The sequence below is a fragment of the Colobus angolensis genome, unplaced genomic scaffold, assembly GCF_000951035.1.
Source record: "Colobus angolensis palliatus isolate OR3802 unplaced genomic scaffold, Cang.pa_1.0 Scaffold82, whole genome shotgun sequence".
Taxonomy (NCBI): Eukaryota; Metazoa; Chordata; class Mammalia; order Primates; family Cercopithecidae; genus Colobus; species Colobus angolensis.
In genome coordinates this window covers 8,094,625-8,114,368 of record NW_012122043.1, presented here as the reverse complement: position 1 = coordinate 8,114,368, position 19,744 = coordinate 8,094,625, and the positions used below count along the sequence as shown (strand labels likewise).

General features: G+C 39.8%; 1 protein-coding gene across 1 annotated transcript in view; it reads left to right on the top strand.

Moving 5' to 3' along the window:
* Window positions 1–9,610: 9,610 nt before the first annotated feature.
* SPP2 (secreted phosphoprotein 2, 24kDa) overlaps window positions 9,611–19,744 on the top strand; it is a 25,305-nt gene continuing 15,171 nt past the window's right edge. Inside the window, exons 1-4 of the mRNA XM_011929627.1 lie at window positions 9,611–9,782; window positions 9,882–10,006; window positions 17,253–17,375; window positions 18,775–18,885. Coding sequence (XP_011785017.1) covers window positions 9,710–9,782; window positions 9,882–10,006; window positions 17,253–17,375; window positions 18,775–18,885 — 432 coding nt within the window. The 5' untranslated portion in view covers window positions 9,611–9,709. The remainder of the gene's footprint in view (window positions 9,783–9,881; window positions 10,007–17,252; window positions 17,376–18,774; window positions 18,886–19,744) is intronic.

Sequence of the window (19,744 nt, the reverse complement as noted above, 5' to 3'; positions counted from 1 at the left end):
TTACATCAAAGAAAATAGATATAAAGTCAAAACTGTCACAAGAGACAAGGAAGGACATCGTATCGTGATGAAAGAGTCAATTCACTAGGAAGATAAATATAAATATAAATATATATGCACACAACATCAGAGCACCAAAATATGTAAAGCAAATACTGACAGAACTGAAAGGGGGAAATAACCAGCAACACAATACTCTACTTTCAATAACGGATAGAAAATCCAGATAAAAGATCAATAAGGAAGCAGCGGACTTGGACAACACTATAGACTGAATGGACCTAATGGACATACACAGAACATCCCACCCAAGAGCAGAAGAATACATGTTTTTCTCAAGCACACAGAACATTCTTCAAGACAGAACACATGTTAGGTCACAAAATAAGTCTTAATAGATTTAAAACGATTGAAATCACACCAAGTCTTTTTCAACCACAATGGAATAAAACTAGAAATCAATAGCAGATGGAAAACTAACATTTGCAAATATGTAGAAATTAAATGACATTTTCCTAAATACCTAATGGGACAAAGAGGAAGTAAAAGGGAAATCAGAAAATATTGATACAAATGAGAACAAATAACATACCAAAACTTACTTGATACAAAAATCACAGTACTAAGAGGGAAGTGATAAATGCTTACACTAAAAAAAAGAAAGATCCCAAATAAACAGCCTAAATGTACACCTCAAGGAACTAGAATAAAGAACGATAAACTAAGCCCATAGTTAGCAGAATGAATAAAACTATATAGATTCTAACAGAAATAAAATAGAGGATAGACAAACAATAAAAAAATCAGCCAAACTAAGAGTTTATTTTTGAAAAAGATCAATAAAATTGACAATTTTTTAACTAGACTAAAAAGATCCAAATAAATAAAATAAGAAGTAAAAGAGGAGGCATTACAACTAATGCCAAAGAAATAAGAAGAATTCTAAGAGACTACTGTGAACAATTACACACCAATGCATTGGAAAACCCAGGTTTTTCTGGTAAATAACACATAACGAGAGATCTCTCTTACATTTTAAGTATACACGCAACCCATAAAGACCTAATAATGAAGAAATAGAAAATCTCAACACATGTATAAGTAAGGAGATTAAATAGTAATCAAAAGCTTCCCAACAGAGAAGAGCCCAGGACCAGATGACGTCGCTGGTGAATTCTACCAAACATTTAAAGAATTGATGCCAATCCTTAAACTCTTCAAAAAAAAAAAAAAAATTGAAAAGAAGGAACATTTTCAAACTCATTATATCAGACCAGAGTTACACACAAATAGAAACTATAAGAAAAGAAATTATGGGCTAACGTCCCTGATGAATACAGGTGCAAACATCCTTAACAAAATACTAGCCAAATAAATTCAACAGCACATTAACAGAATCATACACCATGACTAAGTGGATTCATTTCTGGGATTCAAGAATGGTTGAACATGCAGAAATCCATCAATGTGACATAGCACATTTACAGAACAAAGTATAAGAATCACACAATTATCTCCATATATGCAGGAAAAGCATTTAAGAAAATTATCACCCTTTCATGATAAAAACATTCAGCAAAGTAGGAAGAGAAGGAAATTACCTCAACATAATGGCCATATATATAAAGCCCATAGCTAACATCATACTGTTAGCTATACATCAAACATCAATGGTGAAAAACTGAAAGCTTTTCCTCTAAGATCAAGAAGAAGGCAAGGATGTCCACATTCCCACTTCTATTTAGCATTGTACTAGAAGTTCTAGTCAGGGTAATAGGTAAGAAAAACAAATAACAGGCATCCGAATTGAAAAAGAAGCAGTAAAAGTATCTCTGTTCACAGATGATATGATGTTATATGTGGAAAATCCTAAAGATTTCACAAAATTCTGTTAGAACTAATAAATGAATTCAGCAAAGTTGCAGAATACAAAATCAACACACAAAAATCAGTTGCATTTCTATATACTAACAACAAACAATCCAAAAAAGAAATTAAGAAAACAATTTATTTACAATAGCATCAAGGTGAATTAAATACCTAGAAATAAATTTAACCAAAGATGCAAAAGACTTTTACGTTGAAAACTACGAAACATTGTGGAAAGAAGTCAAAGAAGACACAGATAAGTAAAAAGGCAACTTATGTTTTATGAATTGCAAGAAATACTATTCTTAAAATGTTATGCTACCCAAATAAATCTAAAGATTCATTGCAATTTCTATCAAAATTCTGGCAGCATTTTAATTGAAATAGAAAAGAAAGCCATTCTATAATTTATATGGAACCACAGAAGACTACAGATCAATCTTCAGAAAGAGCAAAACTGAAGGTGTTATACTATTTGATTTCAAAATATAGCTATAGTAACGAAAACACTGTGGTTCTTGCCTAAAGATAGGCACATAGACCAATGGAACAGAGTCCAGAAATTAATCCGTACAAAAACTGATCAATTGCTCTTTGCCAAGGGAGCCCAGAGTAAACAGTGGGGAAACATTAGTGTCTTCAATGAATGGTATTGGAAAAGCTGGATATCCATGTGTAAAAGAGATTGGATCCTAATCTTGCTCCATACACAAAAATCAACTCAAAATGGATTAAAAAGTTGAACAGAAGACTTAAAACTGTAAAACTCCTAGAAGAAAACATAAGGGAAAATCTTCATGATATTGGTCTTGGCAATGACTTCTTGGACATGATACCAGAAGCCAGGCAACTAAAACAAAAATAGACAAGTAGGATTAATCAAACGAAAAGACTTCTGCACAGTGAAGTAAACAACCAACAGTGTGAACAGAAAACCTCTAAAATGGCAGAAAATATCTGCAAATTGTACATCTGATAAGGGATTAATGTGCGGAATATATAAGGAACTTCTACAACCTAATGGCCAAAAGCCACAAATAACCCAAGGAAAAAATGGGCAAAAGATTGAATAGACATTTCTCCAAAGAAGACATATAAATGGCCAATCGGTATGTGAAAAGATGTTCAACATCACTAGTCATCAGAGAAAAGCAAATCAAAATCACAATGATATGTCACCTCACACTTGTTAGAATGATCATTATCCAAAAGTCAGAAAATAACAAGTGTTGGTGAACATGTGTAGCAGTTGGAAGTCTTGAACACAGTTTACGTGAGTGCAAAATGGTGCAGCTACTATAGAAAACTCTATGGTGATTCTTCAAAAACTTAAAAATAACTACCTTGTGATTCACAATCCCACTTCTGGGAATTTATCCAAAAGAACTGAAATCATGTTTTTGAAGAGATACATGCACTCCCGTGGTTATTGTAGCATTGTTCACAAGGGCCAAGAGGTGGAAATAGCCTAAATGTTCACTGATGGATGAATGGATAAGGAAAATGTGGTATGTACATAGAATGGAATCGATTTAGCTATAAAAATAAGCCTATCATATGCTATGTCATGGATGAACATTGTGCTAGGACATTACACTAAGTTAAATAAGCCAATCACAAAAGGACAAATACTGCATGATTCCATTTATATGAGGTTTCTCAAGTAACCAAACTCACAGAAATAGAAAATATAATGGTGGTTGCTAGAGAATAGGGGTTTGGGGAAGGAGGAAAGGGAGTTGTTCAATGGGTGTAGTTTCATTTGTGCAAGATGTAAAGGTTCAAGGGATCTGCTTTGTGACATTGTACTTGTAGTTGACAACATTGTATTGTACACTTAACGTTTGTTAAGAGAGTAGATTTTCTGCTATGTGTTATTTATCATAATAATAATAATAAATAGTTGCTTCATTACCTTGCATCCATTTGTGACTATGATGAACAAAACCCCTCGTTCAACCCGTAGTGGATATGTAGTATAAGCAAAAAATGAAACCTTATTGTTTCCAGCTACTGCAACTTTGGAAATGTTTCTTACCACACTATAACCAAGACATTCCCAACTGGTAAACATTTCTTGAGTAAATGTTTATTTTTTTCCTGAAAATAACAGCACCTCATTGAAAAAACTTGCTTTATTTTCTCTGTACTTATCAGAAATTAAACTCTAAAACTCTCCATCAGACATATAAATCTCTTCTGAATATTGTTTATCAAGGACTCTATTAATTTCATCTTTTCTTGGGGACTTTCCAACCAAGGATTGCTCTCTAGCCTCCTGCACAACTATCTTCCTGGAAATGCCCTTCATCTCTATACTATACAGCATAAATTCCCTGGTTTCTGCAACTCAAGTTGGCAAAGTCTTGCTTACTATTCCAACGTCTATCCTCTCAGTGAGTGGATTACATTTCCTACTGTCCCTCACAGTAGGTTAGCTTTGTAACTTATTTCTGGCCAATGAGATGCAAACATCAATGTGTGTGAGCTTTGGGAAGTGTCCTTAAAGGGATGGGGCTCACTCTTCTTTGTCCTTTCCTATACCAGGGTTTTTCAACTTTGGCACTATTCATATTCTGAACCAGATATTTCTTTCTTGTGGGCATATGTCCTGTGAACTATATTAATCATGTTCAGTAGTATCTCCAGCTACTACCTACTAGATGTCAGTAGAACCCTCTCCTCTGGTTGTGGCGATTGGTAGTGACTTCAGACATTGCGAAGTGCCCCTAATGGACAAAAATCATCCCTTTTGAGAACCATTGCTCTGTACCAGTGAATCTCAGACTTGAGTGTAAGTCAGAATAATGGGGAGACCTGTACATGCATAGATGGCTGGATCTTCTCCCTAGAGTTCCTGATTTAGCAGGTCTGGGATAAGGCTTGCGAATGTGCAAGTTCCTAGGAGGTGCTGAAGCTGCTGGTCTGGGGCCTACACTGTGAGACCTGCTGATCTGTACTACTTTCCTTAGCAGATGAACCTGTGGTTCCTACCAAATAAATGTAACAATAGCATTGAACATGGAAGGGTTGTGAACTACAGGCCATCAAGGTAAATCTTGACAGTGGAGTTCAGGAATTTAGAAATCATGCCATTACATGAAATTGGAAGGCAGCTCCAAAAACTATGGTTTATGCATTATATGAAGATTTGGTTTACATTTGCTCTAAATGCAGTGATTTTTCTCAAATAACAGAGATGACCAAGATGAAAAGAAACAATCTCAAAAAAAAAATAAAGATTATAGCGATGAAACTTATTAGTCTATAATGTGCACGCCCACCCATCTTTATTTGATAGGTTTCCAATTGCTCTTGTCAAGCTTTCTGAGGTAAATTTTATATAAATTTCCAGAGGCTATGTTAAAAAAAAAAGCTATTATACACAACTCTTTTCACTTAGTGCCACATAATTTTTAATACCTTGCCTAAATAATTTGTGTTGGAGCAGCACAAAACTGGGGGGCATTAATGCTGTACACATTTCTGCAGATGGGAAAAAGACTAATAAAATAAATAATTATGGCCTGAAATTTAATAGATGTCTTGTATTTAATCTTCTAGGTTTACTAGACGTGACAGAAATCTGCAGAGACATTTTTAGATCATCACTTTTCAGCACTAATCAGTGCCTGCCCCGCATGTCTGGTGCCAACGTTTAATTGTAGCCAAGAGAATCTGAGAAATGAAAGAATCTCTCTCCACACCAGCAAGCTACAAACAAAATCAATAGCCCTGTGCTGGCAACATTATTTTATTGTTGTCTCCTTAATCTCCTCTACTCTTCTGCAATTAGTTTTATTACTACTGCTCATTTAATGAGACCATGGAGTTTGGTGCCAGATGGTGCCATTAGTTAAATCTGGAAGACTCTAATGGAATTGAGTTCAAAGCAGGTTAAAAGTAATAGAATTACAAATTTTAATGGTCATCACTTCATAGCACACTGCTCTGTGTACCTGTTACACACCAGAAATTCGTGCTGGTTTCAAACAGAAAGACTTGGATTAAAGTTCGGAGAGACCAAGTGTGCTCATTCACTCACTCATTCATTCAGCAAATATTTAATCATATTCTTATCTGGGTGCTTCAGGATACCATAAATAAGACAATCATGGTTTCTGCGTCATGGAACTTAGAGTCTACTAGAGGAGAAAGACAACATCAAGCAAACCAGCAAGATCATTATGCATTTGCGGTACGTGTTAGGAGCGAGGGAAGCACGGAACTAGCATGGAGGAGTAGACGGTAGAGTGGTTTAGGTCAGGGCTTGATCAAGGGAAGCTCTCTGAGGAGGTGCTCTTTAAGCTGAGACTTGAGCGGTAGAGAGAAGCTGATGTGGGGGCATGTAAGAGGAATGTCATTATTGTCTGATGCAGTGAATAGCATGTGGAAAGGCCTTGGGATGGAAGTCATTTGGTGTCCCCAAGGAACTCAAGGACACCTAGTGGGGAAGGGAGGATGGCTCGAGATAAGGCTGGAGAGTGGCCAGAACCTGTTGGATCCAGAGTTGTGCGTGAGTGAGATGAATGAGCACTTAGAACCTGAGATTATCCAGGGATTTTAAACACGCCTTTGTGCCAAAGTGCTGATGAGTAAGACTTGTAGCAAGAACGTCTTTTGGGTCAGGGCAGTAAATACTCATGAGAGCATCATGACCTGGTCAGTATATAAACTCATCAGAAGCATACTTTTGTTCCTTGGTGAAGAGGGCAGGCAAAACTGAGGCAATACTTTGATTCATAAAGTTGCTTTATATAACAGTAGCAGTAATTTAAACTTTGCATCCCTGCCTTCCTACAGGGCACATCTATTGTGTTTAGGTCTCCTCATCCTCCTGGTTGGTAACTGTGCCTGGCCTGCCTTTAAAGAACATCCCTGCTCCCCACCACATCTCTTGGCAAATGACTGCTGTCTCATTCCCACTGTTCCCTTTTCTGGTCTTTTGTCCTGGGCTGAGGCTCCTTCTCTCCTGTTGAATGAGTTTGCATCCATCAAGGCCAAGGTCAAAGAGACAAATGATCTCCTGGGCACTGAGCTTGAGAGAAGAACACAAACTGCCAATGTTTCCATCATCTCCAAGAAGTCTTTCTTCAGCTTCTCTCTGAGCTCCTCTAGGGATTTGTACTTCCTGTGATGGCACCCACATTTGCACTGTTTATGAAGGATAGGCTGGATTATTAGTTCATTTCAGATATTCTCTGGACCTGTTGCCTTACACATAGCAGATACTAAAAGTATCTATTGAATTGAATTCTTACTAGTGGTTACCTTTTGTTGAGCAATTAATTACCAAGTACTCTTCTGAGAGGTTGTTATTTAATCTGTTTATGATGACTAATTTAATGTGTCAACTTGGTTAGGCCACGGTACTCAGACATTTTGTCAAACACTATTTTAGACGTTTCTGAGAAGGTATTTTTAAAAATGAGATTAACGTTTAAATTGACAGACTTCATGTAAAGTAGGTTACCGTTCCTTATGTGGGTGGGCCTCATCCAATCAGTCAAAGGCCTGAATAAAAAAAGACTGATGTCACCTGAGCAGGCAGACATTCTGCCAGTCAATTGCCATTGGCTGAAACAGCAACTCTTCACTGGGGCTCCAGCCTCCCAGCCTACACCACACACTTTGGGCTTGCCAGCTTCCACAATCGTGTGAGCAAACTCCTTAGAATCTCTCTTTCTTATAAATTTGTTTAAGTTCTTTATAGATTCTAGGTATTAGCCCTTTGTCAGATGGATAGATTGCAAAACTTTTCTCCCATTCTGTAGGTTGCTTGTTCTCTCTGATGACAGTTTCTTTTGCTGTGCAGAAGTTCTTTAGTTTAATTAGAGCCCATTTGTCTATTTTGGCTTTTGTTGCCATTGTTTTTGTTGTTTTAGTCATAAAGTCTTTGCCCATGCCTAGGTACTGAATGGTATTGCCTAGGTATGGTTTTAGGTTTTATGTTTAAGTCTTTAAACCATCTTGAGTTAATTTTTGTATAAGGTATAAAGAAGGGATCTAGTTTCAGCTTTCTGCATATGGCTAGCCACAAGAAAAAACCAACCCCACCAAAAAGTGGGCAAAGGATATGAACAGACACTTCTCAAAAGAAGACATTTATGCAGCCAACACACATATGAAAAAATGCTCATCATGACTGGTCATTAGATAAATGCAAATCAAAACCACAATGAGATACCATCTCATGCCAGTTAGAATGGCGATCCTTAAAAAGTCAGGAAACAACAGATGCTAGAGGGGATGTGGAGAAATAGAAACACTTTTACACTGTTGATGGGAGTGTAAATTAGTTCAACCATTGTGGAAGACAGTGTGGCGATTCCTCAAGGATCTAGAACTACAAATACCATTTGACCCAGCCATCCCATTACTGGATATATACCCAAAGGATTATAAATCATTTTACTATAAAGACACATGCACACGTATGTTTATTGCAGTACTGTTCACAATAGCAAAGACTTGAAGCCAACCCAAATGCCCATCAATGATAGACTGGATAAAGAAAATGTGGCACATATACACCATGGAATACTATGCAGCCATAAAAAAGGATGAGTTCATATCCTTTGTAGGGACATGGGTGAAGCTGGAAACCATCATTCTCAGAGAACTAACACAAGAAAAGAAAACCAAACACCATATGTTCTCACTCGTAAGTGAGAGTTGAACAATGAGAACAAATGGACATAGGGAGGGGAGCATCACCCACTGGGGCCTGTTGGGGGGTGGGGAATTGGGGGAGGGATAGCATTAGGAGAAATACCTAACGTAGATGATGGGTTAATGGGTGCAGCAAACAACCATGGCACATGTATACCTATGTAACAAACCTGAAGGTTCTGTACATGTACCCCAGAACTTAAAGTATATGTATAAAAAAATCTCTCTTTCTCTCTCCCTGTATATTTTGGTTCCCCTTTCTGGAGAGCCCTGACTAATAACACACCTGACATCTAACCATTTAGGCCCATTTTATAGATGAGAAAATTGAGGTTCAGAGGTGTTGAGTGCCATGCCCAAGGGTATACACCTGGTACATGGTAGAGCCAAGATCTCAGTCCAGGTCTTTCTGAGCCAAAACACAGCTTCTTATGCATGAAATCCACAAATAAGAACATAATGACCGACATACAACACAAACTGTACTTCCAATAAAGCAGCTCTCCTTTTTAATCATTCAAAAACTACCTCGGGATCTTACAGTGCATGGAAATCATCAATATGTAAATACCTTATTATCCAGGTGATGTGCAAAAGTATCCAGTAGCACAGAAGGTTGGTTAATAGGATGGTGTGTCCCAGTTTTTTACTGCACTTGTACTTGCTCTGAATATTTAGGAACCCTATATAAAATTATCTTCTCCAAAGTTATAATTTCCAAGAAGATCTTATACACACACTATTTTCATAAGTAGTCAATTGCAAAGTCTTTAGAACCATGAGGGGATCTCAATACACAACAATTTAAGATTAACCATTTTGTTGAATATAAGATTATATCCCCTCCCCCAAAAGAATGAAATTAAAATAGAGCAAAATAAACAGCACACGTGGAATCCTGAGCCTCTTGATGCCTTTTGCTTTGGGCTAAAGTTCCCTGGTGAGTTGCAAACTTCAAAAGTGTCCTCAAACTGGAACATTTCCATAGGAAAAGTCAGCAGAAAATATTGACCCCAGGATCAATTGTTTCTGTTTAAGTTACAGATTGCTGCAGTCAAAATCAGCAGCCAGTGTTTGATAAAGACAGCTCCTCTTAGAAAGAACTGTCATCTCCAAACACATAGAGAGACACTCTCTCTGTCTTTCGATTACAATCATTATTTCCAGAATGGAGAAGATGATGATGATGATGAAGATATTGATTATGTTTGCTCTTGGAACGAACTACTGGTCTTGCTCAGGTAAGGTATTCACCAACCTGGCCACTTGCTCTGGATGATGCAGAGCCACGCTGGTGCCTGTGTCTTGTCTCACTGTGCCCCATGTGCTTGCATGTCCAGGTTTCCCAGTGTATGACTACGATCCATCCTCCTTGAGGGACGCCCTCAGTGCCTCTGTGGCAAAAGTGAATTCCCAGTCACTGAGTTCGTATCTGTTTCGGGCATTTAGAAGCTCATTAAAAAGAGTAAGTGCACAATGAAGTCTTCTCTACTCCTTCCAATGCTGTCTGCCTTTTGTCAGTTCATTGGATATACTTTTAAGAAATGTTCTCCAGTTTAAAAATGATAGTAGCTAGTCATATCTTTCATACTGTCTCTTTTCTTTGACAGAGAAAGGATTTAATTACAATTTTTGTCATGAGGCTCTCCAAGCCACTTTTGATGACTGATTCTTCTGATGTATTCTCCTCTCTAACCTTGTCTTCTGGTTTCCTGCATCTTGCTTTTGTACTTGAAGTCCTTGTGGTTCTTTCTGAGGTGTTTTATTAAGAACTTCTCATTTATTGGAAATGAGCCTCCTTTCAAATTCAGCCGTTTTGCTCCTAATACTTACGGGAAATAATCTGGCTTTTGAGCCAAAGAAATCCACCTTTCCTTGTCAATTTGATAATACTCTGTTTCCTCTTAGCCTTGGGAGCTAGAGAAAGAGTAATCACTTGGGCTTCCAGTGACTAAGTCTGTGATATGCAAGGAAAGAAATGTAAAAATATCCTTCAAAGGAAATGAGAAACATGAGCAGCAAGTCATCTCCCGTCTTCCTGTTCCCCAGGTAATTTCACGGCCTTATCATCATCTTTGTGGAGCTCATTTGGAGGTAGGAATGAACATATTTTCAAGCAAATTTAGGTTAAGGTGGGAGGTAGAGAGGTTCTATAAAGTTGCACGTCTTAGGAATGAAGGCTCTGTGCAGCCAGGCAGCATGGGAATGAGAATAAAGACACGGCCGAAGGTCCAGGCAGCAGAGACCAGATGGGCGTTGATTTCTCTCTGTCTGCCTGCTGTCTTCCCCCATCCCTCCTGGACTGACTCTTAGCTTGTTCCCTCTGCTACTCTGTAGAGCACATGGCTCATGGTTTCCTAGTTCTAGTCTCCAAATACAACATATTCAGCTTGATCTTCTTCAGAGCCTGGCTCCCAGGTTCTCTTTTCCAAATTTCAAGGAAATGAATCAAATGGACCCAGTTTTCTTTTCTAGTTTGGTTATAGCTCATGAAGACTATGAGCTGTGTTTTTTTTAGGTGCCATTCCAGAATCACGGCCAGTGTGGGGGTCACTTGCAATATCCAGAGATGTTGTGTGAAGGCACTGGTCAGCTGCCACACCAAAGGTTGAGTTGCTCCTGGATCAGAATACAGAACTCTCTTCCTTGCTTGTATTGTCTTTCAAATGCCAGTTTCCACGGGTACTTAATGAAATCCACTTGTGGTGGTGTGGAATCGGGATCTTGTTGCCAACCTTGCAGATGAACAGTTTAAATTTACTTTTGATTTAGCTATTGCTCACTACAGAAGAAAGTTAGCAGTGTATTAGATGAATAAGAGCATGAAGACAGATCCCAAGAGAACCAATTACTTAGACCATGGAAATCTGGCCTGTGGGGATGAGCTATTGTGAGGTACAGCCACCAGAGTGTGTTCTGGCTCACGCGCCATCTTGGTACGGTCACCCAGACTTGAGCCCAGACACACACGTGCCTAAAAATAGACACACTTATATGTGATGTGTGTGACTCTTGATGAGCACACGAAAAATGTTGCATCTCCACCTCAAGTACACTGCTCCTTTACCTGGAGGTCTGCCTATTCTTGCCTCTCCCTACCCTTTTCTGATTATTCAAATTCATTGGTCAAGCTACAGTCACCGTGCCATCTTGTTGAGAACTCTATTTCTTCTCCCACTGGAAGGGAGATTCTCTTCCTTTCATCTCTTCTGGTGATATTTTTTCCTATTGGGAGTGTTTCATATTTTGATTTATGTTGTGTGTATTAACCACGTCTTCTATAAACACCCTATACATGGCTCCAAACATACCAATTCTCTCTACACTAGCAGACTCAAGAGATACACTAAGAGGCAAAGCCCTCAGGAGAGAGTTGAGTGAATAGATCACTAGCACTAGGGCTACAAACAATTCACAAAAGACAAAATACAAAAGACTAAGAAAGATTTGGAAAAGCATTCAACCTCTCTAACAAAAGAAAAGTGCAGAATTAAAATAGCAATGTGAAAAAGAAGAATAACAAGTTAAAAGAATAACAGGGTGAAAAATAATCACAACTACTGCTTGAGAGTTTGTAATTTTGTAAAATTATATTTGAAAAGCAAGTTGGAAATATGTGTTAAACATATTCACTAGCATGTTAAATGTTAAAATTAGTAAATATTTAAAACTTTCAATTGCATAGTTTCACTTCTAAGAATATGTTCAAAGCAAGTAAGTGGTTTAGTCATGAGTATTTGGGGGTACGGTTCAATGGTTGTAGGGAGAAGGGTTGGGCCCTTCTGCTTTGCCCCCACGTTTGCTTACCAAGCCCACTGATTCTCTACTCAGACTGCACATCATCATCGCGTGGGATGATGTTTAAATATTTAAATATTTCTGATGTCCAGGAGGCATGGTTGACTCCTTAAACCCCAGTCTCTGAGGGCAGGGCTCATATTCTTCAATGTTCTCCTGCTCATTCTAATGTGTGGTCTGAGTGAAGAACAACTGGGTATTAACAACAAACCTGGATCAAATATTCTTGTAATTGATTTCAAGTTACTCACCTCCTGGGCTCCAAATTTAAAAAAGGATGAGAAAAGATAAAACCACATGACTTTAGCATTGATGGTTTTCTTGCTCCAACCTTGACATTAGGCTCACTTGGCCTGTTCCCTCAGTGGACACAGGCAGAGAAAAGAAAGGTGGGCACCGGCCCTGTGCTGGGGAGGGGGAAGCAAAGAGGACAAGTCAGGCTGTGGTTTCATAGGGAGCAGTTTCTACCAGGGAAAGAGAGGGAAGGGAGATGGGGAGGGAGGGGAAGGGGAAGAAAGGGGAAGAGGAAGAGGACACAGTTAAATAAACCAAATTCATTTCCAATAGTGGAGAGTACCATAGAGGAGGGTAAGCAGGTTAACACAACAGGCCCGGTCTGGGGCAGCAGTCAGATAGGGCAAAGGTGTCCTCTGAGGCTGCATATTTGAGCTAAGACTCACTCCAGTGACAGGAAATTCCCACCATGGAAAGACCTTTTGAGGAAATATTGGGGTGACCTGCCAGAGTCAGTGGGAGAGCCCTGAAAGACAAAAGTCCTTGAGACGGAGGCTGGCTAGAGCCAAATGAGCCTGGAAGAGAAAGGTGGGAGTGGAGAGAGGTCAGAGAGGTGGGCATGAGTGGGGCATGCCTAGGTCATGATTTTGAGGAGATTGGGGTCTGTTTTAAGGGCAATGGGTAACCCCTGGGGACATCTGCATTTGCAAACCATCTCTGCTTAGCTTGGGCCACAGTAACAAAGTACCAAGAACACATAACAAACCATGGACTAGGTGATGCATAAACAGCATCAACTTATTTCTCAGAGTTCAGGAGGCTGAGATCTGGGATAAGGGTGCCAGCACGGTCCGATTGGTGAGGGCCCTCTTCTGGGCTGCAGACTGCTGATTTCCTGTTATATCCTCACATGGCAGAAGGAGAGCTAGCTAACTCTCCAGCCTCTTCTTATAAGGATGCTAATCCCACTTACAAGAGCTCTATCTTGAAGACCTAATAACCTCCCAAAAGCCCAACCTCCAAATACCACATCAGGGATTAGAGTTTCAATATACGGATTGGGGGTGGGGACAAACAGTCCATTGCAATCTCTCTAGCTGCCATGTGCGGTCGGGGGTGGGGGAGAAACTGAGCATGGTGAGATGCTGGTGTGGGGTCTCAAGTCAGGGTAGGGAGGATGCGGGGAGCAGATAAATTTGAGGTACGTTTGGAGGCAAAGCCATGGAGGTTTGGGATCCTTGAGGTCTCCATGCCCTTTTTTGTGTGTTCATTTTACCTTTCAACCTCTTTGCATTTTTTGGTTTTTGGCTTTCTAAATTATTCTCAGCTAGTCATTTCTGATCTTTACTTTTTGTCCATTAATAAGGGATTCATTTGAATAACCTAAGTGACCAATGATGCCCTATTAGTGAGGGTTCTCCAGAGAAACAGAACCAATATGACATGTATGCATATATAAATGCAAGCATATGAATATATGGTGGGGGGAGAGAGAGAGAAAGAAAGAGAGGGAGAGAGATTTATTATAAGGAATTGCCTCATACAATTTCAAAGGCTGGCAAGTCCAAAAGGCAAAAACAAAATCTGATGAGGTAGGCCAGCAGGCTGGAGATTCAGGGACAACTTATAGTTTGAATCCAAAGGCAGTCTGCTGGCAGAGTTCCTTTCTGATGGGAAGATTTCTGACTTTATTCTATTAAGGCCTTCAGCTGATTGGATGAGGCCCACCCACATAATGGAGGGTCATCTGCTTTACTCAAAGTCCACTAATGTAAATATTAATCCCATTCAAAGAATAGCTTCACAGAAACATTCAGAGTAATGTTGACCAAATATCTGGGCACCATGGTTCAGTCAAGTTGACACTATAAAATTAACTGTCACAATTGTCAAATGGAATTGCTATGGATCTATTATTTTTACATATTTGTATTTCTTTCAAAAATAAAAACCAAAATGTAATTATTACAAAAAGTCAGAAAATACAAGGAAGGGAAAATGAAAAATAACATTTCATTATCCATTTCTGTGAGAAACACTCACTATAAACCCATGAGAGGATATCCTTTTGAGGTTTTTTAATTCATACGAAGGTATAAAATGCATTTTTAAAGAAAAATAGGACCGTATTGTAATACTGATTGTAAATTACCATAGTTTTTTTCAGCAGTAATGCTGGGTTTTTAATTTTCTCCAGTTGATTCCTTATTGTTGAGCATTTAGGCTGTCCCACATTTTTTGAGTTACACAGAATAGAAATTTACTGGCAGAAAGTGAGTTCAAAGGAAACAGCAAAAATATTAGGTGTTTCTCCCTATTCTTGAAAGACCCCGTCAAGATGCAAAAGAGGTTGCAAAATTATCTCACAGCTCAATAAAATGATCTGTACCCCCCCAAAACCCACATTTTCATCTTTTCAGCTAAGCTTTCGTGTTGCCAGTTTGCTTCCATGAAATTGCTTTCCGGTGAATTGCTGAAGCATGCTCTGCAGTGGAGAGCCCCAAACAATGGACTTCAGTTGATGGGAGAGGTTTTTATTTTGTAATTTTTTAATGAGACTCAGATTTAACATTCAATATATTAAAATTATAAATATATGAGGCAGTAATTCACAGTGAGGTTGAGTTTTTCTTTCTACTTGTTTTCAGAAAATTCTACTTTTATCAGCACTCATTATGTGTCCTATGTTAGGAGACATAAAGATCCCCATCCTAAGCTTGGAGTTTTGCCACTTCTTTTCCAAAAGAAAATGTTCTGTGTGTGCCCATTATTCCCTACTTGTAAATAGTTCTTGCTCTCACAGAAAGAGTGCTGCCTCCATCTCTCTCCTTCCTGGGTAGTATGTTCAATGTGTTGCTGACTTCAATTTGCTGCAAGGTAGGTTCAGAAACTAAGAGGGAAGAAGTGACTTGGATCCTGGGTGTGTTGTCAGGTACTGGACCATGGTGGGCTCCCCACTGACTTCCTGCTGCCGCCTCATTCCTGCCCCAAACTGTTTACCTTGCAGCAGCCACAGTGATTCAGATGCAGCTCTTAAAACCCTGTGATAGCATCTCGCTGCAGTGACAATGAAATCTAAACACCTTCCCGTGAGCTCCAAGACCATACCTTGTCTGGCACGCTCCATCTCTCCAAAGTTGTAGTGTATGGTTCATGCCTTGGTCAGGTTGCTCCAGCCACAAGAGCTGGACTTGTCCCTGCCCCAGGGCATTGGCTCTGCTTTCTATTCATAGTATGAGCTTCTTTCCATCCTTCAAGGCTCAGTTTGAATTTGCCTTCCTTGGGAGGATTTTTCTGGCATTTTCTCTAAAACAGCTGCTTCCTTCCCTCATCCCCATTGCCATGTTGTTGTTTTTCTTGATAGCCCCATAACTATCTGGGAGGATCTTGTATGGTTTTCTTTGAAGTGTCCGCTGTGTGGCACTTCCTCTGGAATTTAAGCCACGTGGCATCTTCCCTGCTCTGCCTCTGGTACTGAACACACAATGAGTACTCAAGAAGTCACAGGACTTTGTGACATCAGAACTCCCCAGATTTGTCATAGAGTTTAGACGATTTTCCTTTGTGGAAAGGAGAATAAAATCATGTAAACTCATTCACAGATCAGAACTGCTCAAGCAGGAAGCTAGGGCTGCAGAGAAGTCTGTACTGCAGAGATGCACTTGTTGCTTAATTATTTATTTCAGGAATTATTTAAAAAATTATGGAGCAGTCTTTTAGCAAAATGACACTTAGAAATATGTACAGTGGATTCTTCTTACTTGTAGTAGTTATATGGTATAAAATCACCATGAACACCGAATTAGCAAACACAGAATCATTGCTCCTAGGGGAAATAGAAGGTGCGGTTCCTGTGAGCCTCGGGTCACAACATTTTCATCAATCCATCAATACTAACCTTGTTTTTGTGAATTCCTGCTTGAAGATGCTTAAATTAATATATATTGTTGATTCATTAATATTGAACTCATGACCAATAGCACTGTAACTCCTCCCTGAACAAAGCTTACCTCACTCACATATTTTCCGTGTCAGGTGCATCACAGCCTTGTGCTTGGGAACACTAGTGGGGTCTTCCACACCAGGCTTGGGGGCCATCTTAAACACTAAAGCTACCAACGAAAAGCACAAAAATGAAAAAAAAAAAAAAAGCCACTAAAGAGATCATAAAAAGCACACCTGTTTTCGATATGAGAGTTGAAACAAGAAGGCAGAATGTCTCCTTGTTTGGCTTCTGTTGGTAACATGCACGTTGGGTGACTCAAGATTTTTGTCGTTCGGCATTTGTCCATAGATGATTGCCAAAGTAAGTGCTACTACTATTGATTTTGGGGTTACAAATAAATTTTAGTGAGTAGGTGAGTTCGCCAATACGGAATCCACAAATAGTGAGTATCAATCGTCACTGTAAAGTGTTAGAAGCAATACTGGCCTTGGAGTTAGAACACCTACATTCTGGTTCCATTTTTGTCACTAAACTATTGTAGGACTTCGGTAAGTCACTTTTCCTCTCTGGTCTGGAGAAGAAAGGCATGGAACTAGGTGATTGCTAAGATAACGTATTGCTTTCATGGTGGACGATTCCGTCATTTTTTTCTCAGGGGGCAGAAAGAATGGTTTATAGCATCGTAAACTTCAGAAATGCATTGATCACACTCTGATACTTTATTTTTGTGAAGGTTGAGGTCCTAGATGAGAACAGCTTGGTCATGAATTTAGAGTTCAGCATCCGGGAGACTACATGCAGGAGGGATTCTGGAGAAGATCCTGCTACATGTGCCTTCCAGAGGGACTACTATGTGGTAAGTGGGAGAAGACCCCTTCCAGAAATGAACAACAGGAAGAGCCTCACTTCTTCCATGACCTGGAGTCACACAAAGAACTTGGCCGTTGCCTGGCTAGCATCTGGCCCCACCGCTAACAGTGTGGACACGGTGTCCCCTGGTGGGGGATGTGTTACTCCGTGGCTGATCATTGAGCTGTGGAGTCTGAGATCCTGAGTGATCCTGACAAGTTACTTAATCCCTGGTGCCTCAGTTTCCTGCTTTTTAACATGAGGATGTATTTGTATCAGGTAAAGTGAATACAACACCAGAGACAAATCCCAGACACACTTAAAATTCTCTTACAAAGGATTATGAAACACTGACCGTTCCTGGCACGTGTCACGTTCTTTTGCCGTTGACTGTTGAATGACACCTGTCTTCCCTACTATTTCAGGCTTAGTGAGATCAGGAACACGGCATGTTCGTTTTCATGTCTCTTATGACCAGAACATGTACAGCACTGCTCCATGGTGAGCAGGTCCATGCAAACCTAACCCCAAAGGCCAAGGGAGCTGAGAGGCTGAAGAAAAAGGCTCCCAAATCCAGTTTACCAGAAAAAAACAAAACAAAACACTTCATAGAGACTTGCAAACAGAACCCGTATCTTAGGTGGAGGTGAGACAGTGGATCCCTGTGCCATTACCTCCCAGATCCAGGGCTTACATACTGTAGGGAATTTGACCTAAGGCCAGGATTTACAGTATGTACGTGAAAGTGGAAATCTTAGAGGGATTCCCAGAAATGGGTTAATCAGAAGTCAACATGGCAGATTGGCATCCAAGGTAGAATAGCTTTGGTGTCCACAGACACTTAGTCAACATCCACGGGCAGTAATCCCATCTGAACAGGGCAACTCCAGCAGTCCCAAATTTGCTTTCCAAAGTGTTTGCTTTCCGAGGTTCAAGCTCGTGGGTTTTGTTACTTAAAAGAGGATTGTTTGATTTGTTATTTGTTTCATGAAACTACTCGCTGTGACTCTGTTTTACAAAGGACTCATACCAAAGTGTCAGAAGCTTCTATTTCTAATGAAACCTGAGGTCTAAGAAGAAGAGGGTGAAGTCCTGTGGGGTTCTTCATCATTTCTTTTTGTCTGAATGAAAATTGACTCAGGGCAGCCCACTCAGTACTCATGGGGGACATGTTTGCTTTTTCTAGAGACTTGTAACGGGTCAAACAGCAAAGAGATATTTAAATATTTCATTTGTTTCTGCTTCGGTCTTGAAGAATTTTCATTTTGAAAAAATAAAATGCCTCTGTGAAGATTTTCTTTCTCTGTCATTTCGCCAAACCTGACATTATTTCCTGATTTACTCGACGGAGGCTACCCCTTTCCACAAGCAGCTGAAGAGAGAACTCACCACTTTGTCTTTTCCAGCCCACAGCTATTTGCAGAAGCACCGTGAAGGTATCTGCCCAGCAGGTGCAGAGCGTGCATGCTCGCTGCAGCTGGTCCTCCTCCACGTCTGAGTCTTACAGCAGTGAAGAGGTATGACCGGGGCCTTGTCTTCTCTCAGATCGCACCTCTTAGGGTCTGTGTGGGTTTGTGATAAACAGAGTGGTTTGCTGGTTAGTTGGGTCATCGCCTGGGCTTGGGGACGCAGAACTCTGCTGACACAGTGGCATTCTCTCTTGGACACCTACAGCCTCATTGTCCACATCCCCTGCTTCTCCCAGCCTATTCTTTCACTCTTGTACTTACTCTCTCTCTCTCTCTCTCTCTCTCTCTCTCTCTCACACACACACACACACACACACACACACACACACACACACACTTGATTTCCCTGGGACTGAGAAATGGCCTTAAAGTAACAATTAGCAAACCTTTTAAGTTTCAGATCTAAGTGTGTGGCTCGCTGGCACTGTGGTTTAGTGCAATCAAGAAGGACATTTTTGTTGAATCAGTGTTCAAAACTATTTCCCAGCTCTGCAGTCCAGGTCAGGATACTTGACTTTCATTTAACCCTCATGATCCACGGCTTCTTCATCTGTTAAATGCTAGCAGTCATAAAGACCACCTTACAGGCTGTTGAGAGAATCCGATAAGTTGATGGACACGAAGGATCTGGCCTGGCACTGGGATACTCAATGGATGGCAGGACCCTTATTTTTCCTCAATTGCATTGAAAGTGATTTGCAATAATACTGTAATATCAATAATATATACATTTTTTCCTTGAAATTATATTATATATGTGTTCAATTATTAGCTGCTTTCCTTACTAGACTGTATGTCTCATGAGGGCAGGGAATGTTTGTTTTTGTCAGCCCAGGACAATGTTTGATGCAGCACAATGTTTGACACAGCTTTCTAAATACTTGTTGTACAAATGCAAGAAAACTGG